General features: G+C 41.0%; 1 protein-coding gene across 1 annotated transcript in view; it reads right to left on the bottom strand.

The window, feature by feature from the left end:
* Window positions 1-13,717, bottom strand: part of efna2a (ephrin-A2a) — an 80,530-nt gene extending 66,813 nt beyond the window's left edge. Inside the window, exon 1 of the mRNA XM_026151312.2 lies at window positions 12,593-13,717. Within this exon, the coding sequence (XP_026007097.1) occupies window positions 12,593-12,735 (143 nt within the window). The 5' untranslated portion in view covers window positions 12,736-13,717. The remainder of the gene's footprint in view (window positions 1-12,592) is intronic.
* Window positions 13,718-19,420: the final 5,703 nt, after the last annotated feature.

Genomic DNA, 19,420 nt, shown 5'->3' with positions numbered 1-19,420 from the left:
AGGCTTTGGATGATTGGTGCCACAGCTGGCTTCATGTTATCCACCAGTGTCCACAGTTGGAAAATAAAGACTGCAGACCTTCACAGTTTCTTCACAAGCTCTGCTTCTTCAAAGACTCCTATAAGGAAACACGTGCTCGTAGTCAGTGCAACAGCTATGAAGGACGTCATCGAAAAACTCGGTGAAGAACAGAGCCCTCCTGCAAGCCCTTCAGTAATCAGAGATGAGAGTAGGCAGGAGAGGAGGGAGTAAAAAAAAAAATAAAAAAAATAGGGAAGCTTCGGAACTACACAAGAAGCGAGAAAATTTTGCCAGCCTTTGATTAGACTCTTCAAACCGGTGTAAGGACCGTTTTCTGCCACTGACGCCAACACACTTACACACTCCTAAGCTGCACCTAAACACCCACATCAAATGAACAAAGAAATAAAGACCCATGCACGCACGCGCGCCAAGAGTTGGCAGGCATGTGCACACACATACATACGACCAAAGTATAAAAAAAACGGAGGACACAAAAGAATAAATGAGTAATCTCCCTCTCATTTGTGACAAAACACCTCCCGGCGGCTGCGCGAGGGAGTTAAAGGTGACGCCTCAAAGAATGAAGCATCTCATCAGTGGTGAATTTGCTCATTTTCCCATTTCTATCAACAGAAAAGACAAAACTGCCAAAAAACTAGTAATGTTCTCACATCTGCCCTCTCCTTCTTCATTTTCCTCAGAGAGGTACAAGCGAAAGAAAAGGAATCTTAACGGAGCGCTCTGATTGTCCTCTCACGAACCTGCTCAGTGGGGGGAGAGGAGGGGGACACGGGTGAAGATGGTATGCAGTGGGGAGTCTTGAAATTGGACAACAGGAGGGGGGAGCAAACAGCAGAGAGGAGGTGACTCATTATGCTCCTTTCATCTTAGTCTTCAAAACCATTACTAATCGTACTATCTTCGACATCATCATCATATGCGCACAATCACTGCTATCATCGTCATCATCATTTCTTTTAGTATCAGTGTCATTAATCTTGTTATTGTCAACAACTCAGCTATTGTGTTCAGAATCATCACCCTAGTGCAATCATTGGGAATTATCACCATCATCTCTTCTAGCATCAGTGTAATCCAGCTTCATCATCAACAAACTCACCCCATGAAAATCACTTTTTTTTTTATCCGTTTCTGCTTTTCTCACTCTCTTCACCACTTCAATTACCGTTATTATGGCTTTTTTTTTTTTTTTTTACCGTTGTCATCATCGTTCCACAGTGCTCATTTTCTTCATTATTTTGCCATTTTTCTCATTCTTCTCATCAACAATGCCGCCATCGTTCACATTTTTTTTGTCATACCGGTGCAACGACTACCAACATCAGCGTCATTATCACTGTTTATATCTAGAACATAGCTACTTGTTGCATATCACTGCCATCATGATGCTTCTTCCCATCAGCTTTTTGCACATACACCCTTTTTTTTTTTTTACTTTTTACAGACATACCCCGACTGTACACCTGTTCAGCTGCTTGTAAAAGTAAATGTTTAATAATCAGTGAACCACATTTTAGCGACTTGGTGAATCAAGTCAAGCACTTGTTTGGGTGAAAATGCCCTGTAGATGCCACAGGTCAGAGGAGAATGGCTATATTGCTGTGAGCCAACAGGAAGGCAACAGTAATAATGATTTGTTAAAACCAAGGTATACAGAAGATGATCTCTGAATGCACAGCCTGATGGACAAACAGAGCTATAATCCACAAACAGAGCCGTGGTGAACCCACTGACCAACAAACTGACACTGAAATAATATTTAGATGTGGTTTTCATGATGTTTTTGAACAGTAAATATCTTTATCTCTCAGACAAATAGAGTAATTAAAAGACAGTTGTCCACAGTTTGAATTGTTGAATGCCAGTTTAGCAACTGGCTGCATTCCATTCAGGTGTTACAGAGCTAGCCTCACTGTGCACGCTGCCTCACAGAACCAGCATCATTAACGTGATTAATTACACCTGTGCTTTTCTGCAGGGATGAAGTGTCTGCTAAGAGAAGATCTGTTAGGAGTGCTACCTTGCGATATATATATATATATATATATATATATATATATATATATATATATATATATATATATATATAAATCATCTAACCAAATGTATGACACTCCCTATTCACAACAATGGTGACCTGTGGTCCCTATGCTAATCTCCTCTGCCAACCATATTTCCTGCAGCCTGCTGTCAAAGCATGTAACAATTAGAACTAAGAATATATCCTTCCCCACGATTTTATTTCTCAGTGGCAGAAATCTCATCATTTCACTTTAGGATTATTTTACTCTTTCTCTTATTAAAGGAGTGGCTTAGAATGATAATCCTTGTCTTAGAAATGATTTCTTTTTCTCAAAAAAGGAAAAAAAAATCCCCCCAGAGCAAATGAAATCAGACCTTTCCTTTGCATTTTTCACAAAACACTGCTCTTTTTCATATTTTCAATCCTGCCCTGACAGAGTCTGTACTTGGTGGAAAATATCATCATCATTTCATCTGTTCATAGGAGTGTAATGATCTGTTTAGTATGTTAGCAGCATGGCACTGAATCAGTAATGCAATATGAAATGTTTACTTAACTTCCCCTCCGCGTTTGATCGTTCATGCAGAGGAGCAGGTTGAAAGACTGAGTAAGGATATTACGCTGCAGAGCTGCTGCTGCTGTTGCTAGCTTCCACTAATGAGGTTTGTTGATGATAATGACTATGGCGGTGATGGTGATGATGATGTAAGTCCCCGAAACAACCTGGGGGAGATCCCGAGAGTTGTTGTTTTAATGAAGAGAATGAAATAGTTGGAGCCAGGAGATAGAGAAACTCAGAGATCCATGGATCTTTAGAAGGAACAGAGAGGCCAACAGACAGGATGAAAGAATGAAAGCATGAATAAAAGAGGACAAAATAGGGAGATACCAGCCCAGAATATGAAACATGCCAGACTGCACTCAATACATCGTGAACAATGGGCATTGTCATTCCTGCTCCATCCTTGTTTCTGCTTCCCTCTAATACTTTTCCTCAGGTCCCGGCTGGTTGTGCCGATTGTGTTACCCGAGCGGAAGAATGGCACTCTTTCAGTTCTGCCTGCCTGATACTCTGATGGGACCCCTTCTGTTCAGTGTTCATATAGACCAGTTGGAGACTGATAATAACACATATTCCACTGTCTGGCTATATGCCTCGGACTGGCCTTGAGAGACAAAAACAGACAAAAAATGTGAAAGAGAAACAGAAAGATCTACTTGAAGGATTAGACCCAGAGCGCGGATATGAAGAAGGACAAAAAGTTGAGAGCATAACAAAGACGAGGCCACTTCAGCTTTTTCACAAAGAAGAAGGAAGATGAAAGTTTCTGGAAGAGGACTGAGAATCAAAGCAACGGAAGGGAAGGAAAGTCAAAACAAAAGAGAAATTAAGCGAAAAAAAGAGGGAAAGCGGTGGAAATCTGTGACGCCAAGAAGATGGAAGGAAGGGAAGTAAGAGTCCAGCAGTGTAGTTGGACGGAGAGCACATGGTTGGATGGTCTCAGCAGGTGAGAAGCTGGTATTACAGGAGAAACAATGGCCTTTAGCGTGGTGCCTTGCCAAATATTTAAGATGCCCTCTGGCACGCAAAGCTTTTAGGATGAGAAAATTGGCATTTAGAAAAGAAGAAGAGAAGATTCGTTCATTTTCTCCTTCCACTCGAGGTGAGGTTAAACTGTAAAAGCTGACCCTGACAACTTTCACGCTGGTATTCGCCGAGAAGCAATTTTTTTTTTAAAGCCATGCAATTTGGCAAACAAATTCATCCAAAAGAAAAAAAACAACCTGTCTTTTGGCAGGGTTGTTTTCAGCATGTCCGACTGCACAATACCATCACGAGACTGTTGGCTTGCATTCGTGTGTGTATATATGTCTGTGTGCATATAATACGTGCATGAGTTGGTACAATAATAATAATAATAATAAAAAATCACCTTCATCCAAAAATATCCCTGGTAGATTTTCAAACAGCAGGAGTGGAAGGGTCAAACAAAAGAAGGAGCGAGTGAATCATTTGCATGTAATCCATCAAACGAAGCAGGGCGAAACTGTCTAATTCCCAGCCAGCTATGGACACCCCACTACCTTTGTTTTATCCAGAATGGGGGCACTATAAACTCCCCATTTTACACTATGCTAATGGGACATAATAAGGCAGAACCAACAGATGTTGCAGCACTCTCGTGATTTTGTCGCTACTTAATTGTGCTTGGTGCTGCAGAGGCTGCAAACTAATTCAGTCCATTGATTCTTATGTCTCTCCAAGGTGTCTGCATGTATTCCGCCTTCTGGTTGAGAGGATTTGAACTTTTTTCTCTGCAGCAATCCTCCTTCTGACCTGCAAAATCATCCTCACCTCAGGTCTAATCCTGCGTAATTCTAATAAAGACTCTGAGGGCTGTATGCACTAATCTGATATGCCTCCAGAAAGAGGGAAGAAGAGCAGGTGATGACAAAGGTGGTGATGATATTGATTATTCTGATTTGATGAAGGTGATACTGAATGCATTAGTGATGATGAACATACGGATGAGGATGACAATGGAGGTGATAATGATAAAGTCCGTCATCATTATCCAATCCGGGCTGGAAATTTGTCTTCAGCCTCAGCTCAGAAACTGTAAACAGATAAATTAAAACTCTACAGCTGATAGATTAAAGATTCAGGAGAGGTACGCAGCCATTCACTGCGCGGTTGTAATAGTTCATCTGGTGTTGTCATTGTCCCTGACAGCCCAAAGGACAAAGACCTTAAACAAAGGTTGTTTTGTGGGTGCATTTTCCACTGCCAGGCTGAGGAGTTGGAAAATTAAAAATCAAAGATCATGCAACTACTTTCAAAACCTTTTCCACACCTGAACTGCACTCGGTTATTGCAGCTGTGTGTTTATTTTTTCTCCAGGTTAATTTAAAATGCTGTTTGATGAATATCTGCTTTTTGAATTTCACGTTTCCAAAGCAGGTAGTCGTACCAGAGTGTTAAGCATGTGTTTCTTAACTTTAAAAAAAACAGAAAAACATTTGGTGTTTATTTACATGCCTGAAATCAGTGTTGATTATGAAGGTGATGCTAATGATGTCTATGAAGATGATGATGATAAGGATAATGAAAACAGCAGGGAACATGACAGCAGTGATTAAAGTTTTGATGAAGAAAATTAAGGTGGTGACAGTGAGGGCGATGGCTACGATTACGGTCATTTGATGCTGATTATATTAATGTTAATGATGATGATGCCAATGATGGTCACTGTGAATAAGGAGAACAGAATAAATATGTATTGACCCATCAGGGCAAGAGATTACTATCTCACTAATAGAGACCACAATAAAAAACTAATAACAATTTCCCCAGTCTATTAAAGAATTGAGTCAACCTGAAGAAGTTGGAATATGGAAGGTTTGTTTCCACCATTTATTTATTAATTTAGTATCTTGAAATGTACTAATAAGAACGCATACTGCTCACACTGGGGTTTTTTTTTTTTACCATAGTTTTTCATGTATTTTTTAATCATAGTCTTTCAGTCATTACTTTGATCACTACTTTAGTCTCTTTTTTTTCTAAAACTAAAATTATACTAAATAAAAGTACTTATTACTTAACAACATAAAGAAATGAAAGTGTTAGATGCGAGATAAAAGTACAAAAACCTTGAAAAAAGTTGCCAATAACACTTATTGGAAATAAACCTTAAAGTAGACTGCTTCACTTTGCGCAACTATTTTAAATCCCGGTAGAACTGCAACCACGTATAGCGCAATATTTTTTTATTCGCATATGGAATAAGAGAAGTTGTACTTACATCTTATGCATTCAGCTGTCACCACATATGGCTTTGCAAAAATTGCACAAAAATCACTTGCAGAAACAAAAACATGATATTCCAGAAGCACGTTGCGATCCGATCAGCTGTTCATAGTACTTCCTACGTTGGAACAGACGACGTCAGCGCGAACTATCGCATGTGCGCCATTAGCCTACCTGCCAAAACCGGGAGTGACATCATATTTCTTGGGAAACGTAGTTTTTCCCTTTAGGGCATTTATACATGTATACTGGTGTTTTTAAAAGTCATGTTTGACTTTATGCTTTTCTGTATAGTTTCTGGGCGGCTTAGAATTCAAATTGCACTGTTGGAAATGGTTTATTTTGATGCAGATTTCGTTTTTTTCTGCAAATTTGCATTATAATATTTATTTTCGTTTTTTCTGCAGCATGTAAAAAATTGGTGTGTCTCAAAAATAAAACTATGAAGACACTCAAAATAAATTTCCTGTGGCTGGAAACGATTTTGTGCAAATTTTTATGCATTTACAGTTTTGAGGGATATACCTCAAACACCTGAAATTTCTCTATTTTCTATGGATTTAATGCATACATATAATTAAAATTTGGGGTATAACGGTTGTATCAACGTATAGCAACTTGAAATGCTCCCAAAAATGGCACTACAGCATGTAAAAATATAAAGATAAGCTCTGGCGAACTTGGTTCTATGGTGGGTCTTAAAGGGTTAAGAGATAAATAAAAGCCTATGAGCTAGCTCTGTCAGGAAAATCAACCTGTGATACACATGTTCACTCTTCTACCTTACTATTTTATGGAAGTTTGTTTCCACCACAAAATTTGGAAAAAGAAGAAAAGAAAGAAAGAAAAGCGTAAAAAAAAGTGAAGGAAAAATCAGGTGGTAAACACATCTGGTGGTAAATTTAAGCCTCAGTTTCCCATCTCTTCCTCTGACATGTCAATGACACTCCTGACCAGCATTCCCTCCTGCTGTTTCAAGCCTTCCACTACCCCAGCATCCTCCTGTAGGCTCTGGTGAGATAATTATTCATTACCACCTATTTTTATGTGTATCATGCTGTGGGGAGTCATGCACTTGGAAGCTTGATGCTAAAATTTAACTATATGCCTTTGCTGTAATAAATCATTTGAAGTTGTCTGACTGACTATAATAGAGAAATGGTAAGCTGAAACTGGTCCAGATCGAGTCTGAAACGAGTTCAGTTGAACACATTTGAAGATGTCAGATGCTGTTGAGGAATGACTTTTTGTCCATCTGACAGGGCTGTGGGGGTCTGTCAGATGAAAAAGGATGGGAACCTCTTAGATATATAAAAGTGTCTTAGCTTACCTCAGATGTTCCTTATCATTACACTGCATGCTGTCTTTCTCTTGGCTTGCATTATCATTCAACAGACATAAAATACCACCCGTGTCATCAAATATCATGCACCCATATTTAAAACAGCTGTACTGGTAGAGCTTTTAATATCAGCAAACACGCTGTTCCACCTCGATGCCCCTGGATATTCAGATGACCCCCTCCTGCCAGTCACTGCATTGAATCTGCTGATGACTAAGATCTGCTACACTAGATCTTCTTATGTAACTGTGTCTCTCCTGCTGAGCTGTGAGAAATAATTTGCGAGGTAGCAGCCCTGACTTTAATTACTCTAAGTATCGTCTTTAGCTTGAGACCAGAGGGAACGAATTCCAAAGACAACTTCTGAGACACGTTTCACTCAACATGACCCAAAGCTGTGCTGATATTTTAAAGAAAGCCATACAAGGTCATATAGGTCAAAGCACAAACATATAACCTGATGTAGTGCAGCTTTAATGTACAGAAAAATGTTGCCTGAGGCAAGGTGGACAGTTCAGGGTCCTGCACAAGAAAAACATGCAAACCACATCCCAATGGGATAAGCGAGAAGTGGTGATAAAAGAGAGAGGAGATGAGAGAGTGGAAGATGGGAGCTTGATAGGGAGACATAAAGATGGAGAGGAAGAAAGATGGAGAGAAAAAGAGGTGGAGTGGGTGGCAGTGGCAGATAGATTTAACCCAAGGGCAAGTTTGAGTCTGACAAACTGTCAGTAACTGAGCGGGGGTGACTACAAGTCTACATGTAAATTGGATGCAAATCTTATGTGTACGTGTGTCTGTATGTGTGTGGTATGGCTGAGGAAGTGTTAGTCACTACACATATCACAGTACGCCACAGGGGACGCAACGGTAAGACAGTGAGTGTGTGGGGGTTTATGTGCAGGGACTTGTGATGTGCTCGGTGTGAGTACGGACCGCATGTATATGAGGTGCGTGTGTGTGTACGGACCCGAGCTTGCATTTTAAAGTTTCTGTGGGCAGTATATGCGCTCGATGCATAAGTCGCTTCTTCCTCAAAGGCTGTGTGGGTGCGTGTATTTCTGTGTGTGAGTCTCCAAGGAGATAGATTCTGTCCTGTGGAATGAGAGTGTCGTCAACCATCAGCGCTTCTCACTGACACGGAGTTCCTCAAAGACACAGAGATGAAGAGAGAGGAGGAACAAAGAAGAAAAGGAAAAGAAAGTCTTTTGAAGGATAAACCATGGGATTAGATAAGGTGCTCCTTCTGGACCATTGAGCCAGTGTACTCTATGTGTGTGTCGGAGAATGTGTGTGTGGAGGAGAGCCCATTGCACTGAGCACATTAGCTGCTCGGGGTGAACAAAGCCCCTCACCTGCGAGCTTTATAATATGGGCCTGGGAGCCAGAAAGGGGCTCAGTATTTGTGTGTGTGCAAGTGCAGCCCTGTGTGCAAGCCAGCAACAGGAAAAAGGATGGGTTTTTACTGAATAGAAAAACCAATCTGGCTGCGCATGTGTGCCCCATATCTAGCTTCCATTGATGTGTGTACGTGTATGTGTGTGCATGACAGCAAGTAAATAGAAAAATGGGGGCTGCCTAACCTTGTATTCAATGGGCAGCCATTCTGCTTGTATGTGATTGTGTGTGTGAGTTTGTGACCTAAATCTAGCTGGTGTGTATAAGTGCACATGTGTGCCTGTGTGTGTGCTTCTCATACATTCCTTCTTGCATGTGGCATAAATCCCTTTATGTGAATCTGGGAGATTTCCAGATGCTGTTCTAATGTTGCACTATTGTTGTGATAATGTGTGTTATGGTACTTTGTTATTGTGCAGCGCCATGTATCTCATCACAATAGCAGAATGGACAACAATCTGAGAGTGCACGAGTGTTGCTCCCCACCGTGACCAAAAGTGGCCAGAGCCATTTGAATTGGATTATCTCATACATTTTCTATTATCCAGCAAGACCTTGAAAGAGATAGGCCTGCTGAGAGTCACAGCCAGAGATTTAAAGGGTTTGGCCAATTTGTAGGATGCCGCCTTTCTTAAATAGAAACGTTTGTTTGACTTATTTTTATTTTTGTCGACTTATCCAGGTTAGTTTTGTTGAGATCAAGGCACTCCTTAAAAGCACAGCTAACTTACTGGCAGCACAATTAATTAGCAGGTGAAAACAATTAAAAGATGTCAGTGTGGATGATGATTAATCTCAGAGAAATATCCAAGAAAAAAGTAGAGCAAGAAGGAACGGGGTAAACAGAGATGAAGCTCTTGCTACAGCAGCTGAAAAATACAGGTATTGGGTAAAATACCTTGTAATGATGGCCTCCCAAACTACAAAGATGGATCAGTTCTTAACACCAGTGGTGTTTCACCATGTAGGTTTTTTTTTTATGTTGAGATTTTGATTTTACTCAAATGTTACTTCAAGGTAAATCCATTGAAGGTCTACAGCCTTTTTCTATGTAACTGGGACAACATCTCTAGGGATGGCTGCTGCTGTTGAATTGAATGTCATGACATAATTTTATCAATGCTTTAAACACAGAGCCTATACTTCAGAGGCAGCCGGAGAGCCCAACATAGAACATTTCCTCGTTTTGCAGTTTTGTTCTGCAGAAAAATTTAATTGCATCTTCTCTACCTCATGCTCCACTTCTCTTCCAATTTTTTATGGAACTTGGGTAATTAGCTTTAGCATTTAAAGAAATGCAACAGTCAATTAAATTTACCCCTAAGTTCATAGCTGGATGCGTAAAACCATTTTCAGGTAGAAAAGCTCTTCTCATCCTAAAACTCCGATGACAAATTTTCTGCTCTTTTGTTTTTTGGCGCACATACATACATATACAATACAGAGCATGCACGACCATATCTCTGAATACTCCTTGCAACCATTTAGCAGCTGAACTACCATCTCCAGCTGGTTGCTAATTCTGCACAGTGCATTTTGAAATTTATTTGGCTAAATAAAGAGGACAGAAACAAAAATAATCAGGTGTGCTGTCGTTAATAGCACACATGGGGTTTAAGAGCTTCATTGATTCAGTTTAAAAGCAAAAAAACCCAACAGGTGTAATCTTTGTATATTTCAGTATGTACGAATAAAAGTTAGGTTGCAGATTTTCTTCCAAAGTAATTTGTCACCTCATGCCAGAAAGTTAAAGCTGCACTTCAGATTGACTGATTATCAGTTCTACAAATTCCAACCCAGTACTTGTGACCTTGCAGAAAACACCCTTCTCGAGCTGTTGTGGTGTGAGCAAACTTTTGATGAACATGTGAAGAGGCAACGCACAATACAAGCTGCGTGCTTGATGTTGTGTGATCAATTAAGACACACAGCTGTTCATTTTCCAAGCTGTTTGTGTCATTTCACTGCCTCAGACAATAGCTGCTGCTCGGATGCGGTGCAGTACTGTTGCATTTGTTCTCTGAGCTTCGGTTATTGGTGACTAAATCACAATATAGTGTATTAATAGGTGAGCGATCTTTTGAAATACTTATCCTAAAATTATATTTTATACATAAAGCTGTTTTCACCTTGAAGAACAAGCTTATGTTAAGACAAAGCTTGTCATCTTTAACATGACAAAGAAGCACAAGGAAGTGCTATTCTTTGCTGAAATATATATGTGCCTATACTTTATAAATACTTTGAATAAAGGACTTGTAGTCACTGTAGTGATTTTATATTTTTGAAATGACAGTGGTTACAATAACCTTGATTTCCCCTCCCTAACAGTTTTCTTTATCTGCCTGATCACCTGATTGTCTGCTCTTGTTTCTTGTCTTGTTTGACTTTATTGCATCCACCACCTGGCAAATAACTTTGTGAGAAATCCTTAGTTTAACAGACAAAAACTTTCCAAATTTAACCAAAGTTGTTAAAAAAGAAACAACGCAAATATATAAAAAAGCAGATCCTCCTTTAAATTTTACATAAGCTCCAATGATTTTAGTGTCAGTATTCTCATCTCTTTTCGCCAGTCTTGAGTCTCTCATAAAACTTCCTGTAATCCTCAAAGGATTACAGCAAGGGATGGACCTGCATGTATGTGTGTGTGCAGAAAAAGGCACAGCATGAGCAGTGACAGAGCCAGAGTCTAACAGGGGGAACCAACCTCGCCAGGGCTCCAGAGCCTAGATTCATTGCTTTAGCAGCAATGCATTTTTGATGTACCCCCTTTCTGCTTCAGCTTCACCATACGACCCTGACGGAATAACAGCGCCCCCAGCAACCATCAGTATAGCTTAAATTTTCCCTGTGACGTTTGCAATGTGTTGGTGTATGTGTGTGATGAGAAAGCAGGTGCACAGAACGACGAAAAGAAAGACAGAAAGGGAGAGGGAGACATCGAGAAAGGGAGAAAATGTTCCCCCTTGCCTGTTAAATATTTGAGAAGCCTTCTGTGGAACAGTGATGCAGTCAGAGACAGGCCTGTTAGCGCTCTCTGTGTATGTATGCGTGTGTGTGTGTGTGTGTGTGTGTGCGCGCGTTTGGTTTTTGCAGAGAGACAGGGCAGTTAGTTTGGACTAATTCAGCCGTGAGTGAGAGGGAGCACTTTCAATGTTTATTTATCTACCTGGGAGAAAGAAGGAGGCAAAAAAAGAAGAGGGGGAGAGAGAGGGGAGAGAAGAGGAAGGGGTTGGAGGGAGAGAGATGGAGAGAAAGAGGCTGGCCAGGTTGTCACAAACCATTAGACAGACGGACCCAGTGTGCTCTGCCCCATGTCAATGAGAGAGAGCCGGCTAAAGACAACCATTTGTGTGTTGTGTGTGTGTTAATGCGCGTGCATCCTTGTGTGGCTTTGTGTTTATTTATGGATGTGGGTTTTGCACAAGTGCTTGAATTCACAAAGAAATAATGTGCACTTGTGTGACTGGCACAGGAGCGAGAAATTAGCAGAAAGAAAGGTAAAAGGTTTGAGTGAGAGTGTGTGTGTGTGTGTGTGTGTGTGTGTGAGTGAGAGTGAGTGAGAGTGAGAGAGAGAAACTAAGTCTCTAGACACTGTTGAGAAGATGAGGCAGGATGCCCTCATTGTTTAAAACAAAAGGAGCTCTCTGTGCCACAGAATAAAATATCCAAGGTTCACACAAACACACACACACTTTCATTTGCCTCTGTCTGTGTGTGTGTGTTGTTAAAACATCAATATTGCAGCTTTCTGCCAAACCGCTGCTTAAATAGAAATGAAATGTAAATAAGACTGATGTGATCAGACAGCACATGACAAAAGACCGAGAAATGTGTAGGTTCTTAAAGATTTCAAGGTGTACGTGAGTAATGAGAGTTTTTGAGGGGCATCTATAGCAAGCAGGTAGCCTAGATAAACAATGTTTCAAACACACACACACCTTCAGGCCAAACTCCTACTAAAACTCACTTGGGGTTGGAGCTATTCCAGTAAACAGCGTGTCTGTCAAATATGATCTTCTCCTCCGCCCACACGGACACCCAAGACAGGATGGCCAGCAACACCACCTCCATCACACACTTCTGCCCGAGCTGGCACAACATCATAGACATCTAGGGGGGAGTCTTTTATTACTAACTGATATCAGGCTTTCACTGCGCTGCTGCTGCTCCAGAAATCCTTTCTAGATCATCAATGTCCTTCTGCGCGTCTTTTGATAAAATCGGCTCGGCGGTTAACTGGCTTGATGCTTGAAGTTCCGATAACCTCGGGGGTGTTTCAAGTCATACTGAATGTTTGAAATTCACTCTCAAACTTGGCCAATTGCGTATAAAACAGAAGAATTCACATGGTATTTACGAAAGCGTCGTCGTCGGCAGGATGCTGCTGGTGCGTCTCCTCTGCAAGGTCCGAAAGTTTTCTCCCATTACGCGCAGCCGGAGAGAGAGATGCGCTACCTGGATTAGGTCCTGTCTCTCGCTCGTTCGCTCTCTTTCTCTCCCTTTCCAGAAAAATGGTAATCAGACTCCAGAATTCATCCGAGGTTTACAATTCTGTCGGTGATATCGTAGCTCATCAGCAGACCTAAGACAACGCCAGAACCGGCCGTCATATTTGTTTACCCAGATTTCTGCTGTGCCTGGCGCACGCTTTGTTCCGCTTGTTCCACGGTGCAAATCTCTTTGCAGCCTAAAACTGCGTCCACTTGACCTTTTCTCTTATTGCAGTTCAAGAAAATGCATTCCGCACACAAAAGCGCGCTCCTTTTCGCTATTTTTTGCTCAAACTTGTCACAAAATAACATTTGCAAGACGGGAGCATCCTTGTTAAACAACCGTAAGCTCTCACGGCGTGTCAACTTGGTGATCCCTCCGCTGCCACTGGCTCCAATCCAACGTAACTCCAGTTACTGCGCGTCTTTCCGTGCGTCACGCTGACCGGCGCAGGCAGGGAGCCGTCGATGATTACAGCTTTAATCCCAACACGCTCCCGTGCAACCTCCACCTATAGCGGCAACATCACTCAGAGGTACCCCGACTCGGTGTAAGTAACCCCCACCCCCTCTCTCCATCTCCCGCTCGCTTTTCTTTCTGAGCGGGCGGGGTCTGGAGCCGTGCTGTGCTGCGCTCCCTCTGGGGACTCGTGGCTGGCTGACTCACTGCGCCCTGGCCATATGCAGCCGGAGATGTATAGTGGAAAGTCTGAAGTCACTTAAACGCTTCATTCTAGGTAGTTAAATTACTTTTTATTGTGACACGTATTCGAAATCTTTGTATAAATAGTTGACATTAAGACCCCCCCCCCCCCCCAATAGGGAAATGGTAAATTATAGCTGAAGTTGACTTTGTTATTTTTCACCACAATCATCAATTTGACTAAAGACTGTTTGTTTGCATCTTATCGGGGCATGTAAATCGCCCACGAAGTTCACTGTTTGAAAGCCGCTCTCTGATGAATAGAGAAAGAAAGAGGGCGTCTGATGGATCGCTGGAACAGTGGAGTCATTTTCCATCAGTGTCCATTAGGCCCAAATGGCAAGCGGAGGCAGCACCGAGTCTAAAACCTGTGAGCCATAAACCTCCAGATAGCTGTTTGACAGAGCCCTGCCACCCCTGATGCCTCTGTCCTGCGAGAATGTGCAGACTACTCTGCGAAAAACGTATCCATCGCAGGTACTTAGTCTCCCCCCAAAGGAAGACGAAATAGTAACTACACTTGTGGTTCCCGCAAAGCGCTCCATGCGTTTTCGAACACGTGTTGATAAGACTATGTTGTGCAAAATGAGCTCCAGCGAGGATCAATCCAGTCTCAACAAGATGAGAATTGATTGCAGAAAACAGTTTAACAATTTCATTTGCATTCTTTAGAAGGGCATTACCACATTAAGAAAATGAAAGGAAAGAAATACAATTTGCAGAATCACGAGCGAGTAAAAGGGTTTTCAAGAGCGACCTCTAACCAACTTTGATGTTCCTACAAAAGACAGTTTCCCCCAAATCAAACCCAAATTACTTGTTCCAAACTTCCCAAACCTAAAAGGCCCTGTTATATTAAGTCCAAGCTTTCTACTGCTCCATCCTTCACATCTCATTGTGCCTCTTGGTTGGACCCTTTATGCAAAGTGGCCTAGTTTTTCCTCTGCCCTGCTCTGCCTGCAAAGTAATGTCTATAATTTGGGCTTCAAATTCAGGCAGGGATAGAACCCATGCACCCCCATAACCCAAATACAGCTGCATGTTGTCCGCCTCTGTGTATGAATTATTCAACATCTGTCTGAGGCGTGCATATGTAAACAGGTGGATAGTCTCCTGATGGCTTTCTTAAGAGGAAACACTATAGACCAAAGACATCCACCTCAGTTTCATACTTTTCCTCCTCAACTGTTACACTCTTAATGCGAGTCTAAAGCTCATGTAAGTGATACAGACTAAACAGTGTTGAGTTGATTCTGATATTACAGCCTCTTAGGTGAACCTAAATCTAAGAGTGTTGGTCAGAGAGTCAGCATAAGGGTGCATGCCTCCTTAATGTGGTGTTAAATCCTAGAATATATTGCTGGTTAAGCTTGTGATTGCACTGCAGTTTAACTCTACTCAAGAGAAATAAATTATAGACATGAGTAAGCTCCAAGATTCGAAAATCCAATGTGTTTTCAAATGGTTCATTCACAAACCAGCCATTCAAATTCAGCGTTTTCCTGACTTAAATGGCTGCTTTAGGGATTGAAAATGTCAGAAATTGTATACAGAACAGCTCCTTGAACCACTTGTCCACCCTGCCCCCATTCATTAAGCATGAGGTTTTCATTTGTGTGGCCTTTATGTTTGCCAGGGCGTGCTTGATTAGAGACCGCAGTACTAATGTAAATAAATGTTGCCAGATGTGGTTGAATTACTACGCCACATGGTTTCATTTAGTCCCATGCACATGGGCACTGGCGGGATCAAGCAAGAGACACCCCAAGGGTCTGTATTTGGGAAACAAATGGGAGGGCAGGTGGGGTATGATTACACAAATTGTACACTTATGTTTAAAGTGCACATGCAGTGCACTTTCTGTGTGCTTTAGACAGTGCAAAGGAGTTGAGCAGTAAAAAAAATAAAATAAATAAAGGCCTTCTTTGGTGTCGAGTAACTTGTGAATCAGAGCAATCTTGGAACAAAAATGTTCTGCATGAAAGTTTAAAATTAGATCAAAGCACCATATTCTGTGAGCTAAGAACATTACGTATCTACATTTGGATCATCTTACTTTGAGTTACCCTTCCACCCAAGTATGTAATGTCTTTGTGTTTCTGTATATTCCAAAGAGGTTTCTGTGCACACAGGTCTCTGCTTCAAATTAGTCTTAGTAGAGAGTGAAATGGAAAGATGCTGCAAGCAAACTAAAGTCTCTGAGGCAGCATCAAAAACATAGGTGAACATTAAACGTGAGATTTGTTGCAATTTTTAATGACTTTAAACATGAAAATGCACGTTTGGGCTAACACCACCTTAGTTCAGCATGCCAAAATATCATGCAGATTTTTCCCATTTTGGCTGTGCTCATCAAATATTCCGACTGACATCTTTCTTCAATATGACCTTCAAGGCATGCTTTTCTGCACAATGTAATGGCACGGGAAAAACGAGCGTGAAATTCAAACCAAGCCGGAGCTCGCTATATTTACGATTGCACTCGATGAGCTGCTGGCTCTATACAACAAAATCCAGGTCTCAGCCACAAATACACACCACTGGGCTCAGTTCTATTCTCATTTGTCTCCCCCCCCCCCCCAAAGGCAAGGAAGAGCTGAGGTTAATCCTCTCCACTGCTCTGTAAGGAAGTAGTAGAAGAAAAAGGAGGATAGCGAGATGAGGGAAAAAAAAAAAAAGGATATAATGCCAGAAAGCCATGGGAAGCACTTGAGATTAAGCCACTAACTATTGAGATTGTGTGAGTGGCAGGTAAAGTCACCTCTGTTCAGAAACCTTTGATCACCACCAGAGAACAATACCTCCCCCTAGTGGCCAAAAAGGTGTACACCTAAAATTACTCACAGGGGTTTGGGGTTCACCTCTCCTCACATCCCAGGGCACCTCTGATAAAACATGGATGCCAGATATACTGGGCAGCTATACTCCAGTTTTTTCTTAATCATTAACTTTATGAGATACAGTACCTTGGTTTCCACAGCAACACCCCTCCTTCCCGAGTTACACCCGCTAAACTTCAAAAGGTCAAACGAGAGCACAGGAGGATTACTCTGAATCAGTGAGAATAGTGAGTATCCAGCACTGCATCCCCAATTAACTCACCACAGTTTCATCAAGGAATTGTAACAGGATTGCGCTGAGTCCAGATGAGCAGTCAGTCAAGTTTAGATGGGATGAGTATGAAGCTGGAAACGCAGTAAAGGACAAAATACAACCCACCAGCAGTAAACAGGATGAGAAATGTTGAAAATGTTACAAGATGTTAACCGGTACAGAAGGAAAGCGAGGAAGAGACAGAAACCAAATGAGGCCAGATGAAAGAAAGAACAAACTAAAGATTTATTGAAGGCAGCAGAAGATGCAAGAGACAAGATCAGAATGGCAAGGGGGAGTGGGGCACATACAGAGACACTTCTGTGTTCATATAGGTTTAATGTCTTTGTGTTACAAAAGTTTTTTTTTTTCTGTTTTACAGCTCAGGAGAGCTTAATAGGTCTGTGCTGTTTTATCAAAATATACATGTTTTGAACGTATGTGGATATACTCCAAATGATTTTGTGGTACAAAAACATGAATATATACAACCGTCAACCCCCTTCATACAATACCCCCACCCCCAGGCCCCATATAAAAAAAGAAAAGAGAAAAGTAAAAGCTTTTAACAAAATTGAAAGGCATACAATTTTTCTACACAACATCACAGCTAGGACTGCGGTTCAATTAAGTATTCATTCTAAGCAATCTCTACCAAAGTAGGCTCTTTGTAAAGTCAATCAAACAAAAGGGGTACAATATACAGTATATGTTGTTAATCAAAAGACAATTTAAATTAATGTGACTTTTTCCAAAGCATCTGAGGAATAGAACTTGGAACTGCCTCGTATTTGTTGTAACGTGGGGGTGAAAGACGAGACAAAAAAAAAAAAAAAATACTCCTAAGAAATCAGAACGCTACAAAACAGCAGGGGTAGAACATACTTTGGTCCTTAACAGCAATAACCGTCTGCAGCTACATGAAGCTTTGTTAAATCATGCATAAGAATCTTACAAAAATAGAGAGAGCACATCTGTATCTGGTCCAAGACAACAGTGGTCAAGGCTGTGGAAACTGGTGCTTGAGGCACACAGGAATGTGACAACGTGTAAGACTTCAGCGTGGTGGATCTATTGTTGAGAAAAAAAGTGCACTAAACGCACCTGACTGTGGCATAAGTGTACACCGACAGGGTACTGGGTGAGGACTCTCTCACCCTGCAATTCTGGTATCATAAATTTAAGGAAAAAAAAAAAAGATATACTGGGATTTCAAACACCATTCAAGACTGTTATTACCATCAATTGACAAGTGAGTCAGAGCTGCCCTCTCACAGGTACGATTACCTGAATATAATGGGATAAAGGCATCTTTGTAGACAGGCTAAGATACAAACACCTGAATGAGAGGTAAACAAAATCAACTAACCGTGCCCGTTTCAGCCTTAAATTAAAAACTTAAGGAGTCAAGGCACTGAGATAGCAATCAAACCCAGCTACTACAAATAGCTATCAGTTAAGCTTAGAAGTGATACAAGTAAATTTTAACATTTAAAAGAGATAAATGAATATATGTGTCCACATATATTTATATATATATATGAACGTAATGTGGTTAAATGAGGCTCCAAACAACTGTCCTGAGGACTAAGTGATAGGAGACTGTAAGACAAAAAGGCTGAATACAGCTCTACACCTGCAACAATACACCTAACAGAGCTACATCACCTAGCAAGGATATTAAGCATCTAACTGACTTACATTCATAGTTTCTAGATACATATAATGGGGCTATATGCATACAGAGATAAACATTTTTTTTAAACAAGAAACAGAAGATTAAATGAGCCACTTTTCCCCATTTTAACAATGCTGGTACAAACCAAAGGACAAAAAAATAAAATAAAAATTGAGAGCCATATATTACCAAATTAAGCCAGAGCAAATCTGTCTGGAACAAATTCAAAGTAAGGCACAAGACTGTAGAGAGAAAGACAGCGAAAGAATGCATTCAACCAGACCTCTTTCATAGCAGTGATGTTGTTATGAAATAGGAGGGTGTTGTTAATCACATTAACTGTGGCTCTGCACTTAAACCTTCATTAATATCATTAGTAACACTTGTGTTTACTTCCATTTCACATAAAACAGCTGCTGTGAAACAGGACTATTGAATAACCTTTGATAGTGGTATGGATCCCCAGAAGTAAATAGGTGGAAAGTCACACAGTAAAATAAAAATGGATGCTGGGAAATAAGTTTTATGGTCTCCGAGTCAAAACTTAATCCTTTGTCTCAAACCGTTTCTCACTGGCCAAACAGGTTCTAAGTGGCATTTCAAAAAGGCAAACACACACACACACACGTATCTCAACACAACTACTGTAATAAAAAGGAATGCTGAAGTGTGTCTGGTGCGGATACAATTCATCCACATAAGCATACATCTGTGGCGGAGGGTGTTTAAGTGATTTGGTCTTAAAAGGACAGTTCAACAGCTGCCTCTACTTTACCTCCAATTTAAAAAGAAAAAGAAAATACAAACATGTTTCATTGTAGAATGTTGCCT

Source organism: Astatotilapia calliptera, chromosome 19 (assembly GCF_964374335.1).
Source record: "Astatotilapia calliptera chromosome 19, fAstCal68.1, whole genome shotgun sequence".
Lineage (NCBI taxonomy): Eukaryota > Metazoa > Chordata > Actinopteri > Cichliformes > Cichlidae > Astatotilapia > Astatotilapia calliptera.
This window is presented reverse-complemented; position numbering and strand designations above follow the sequence as displayed.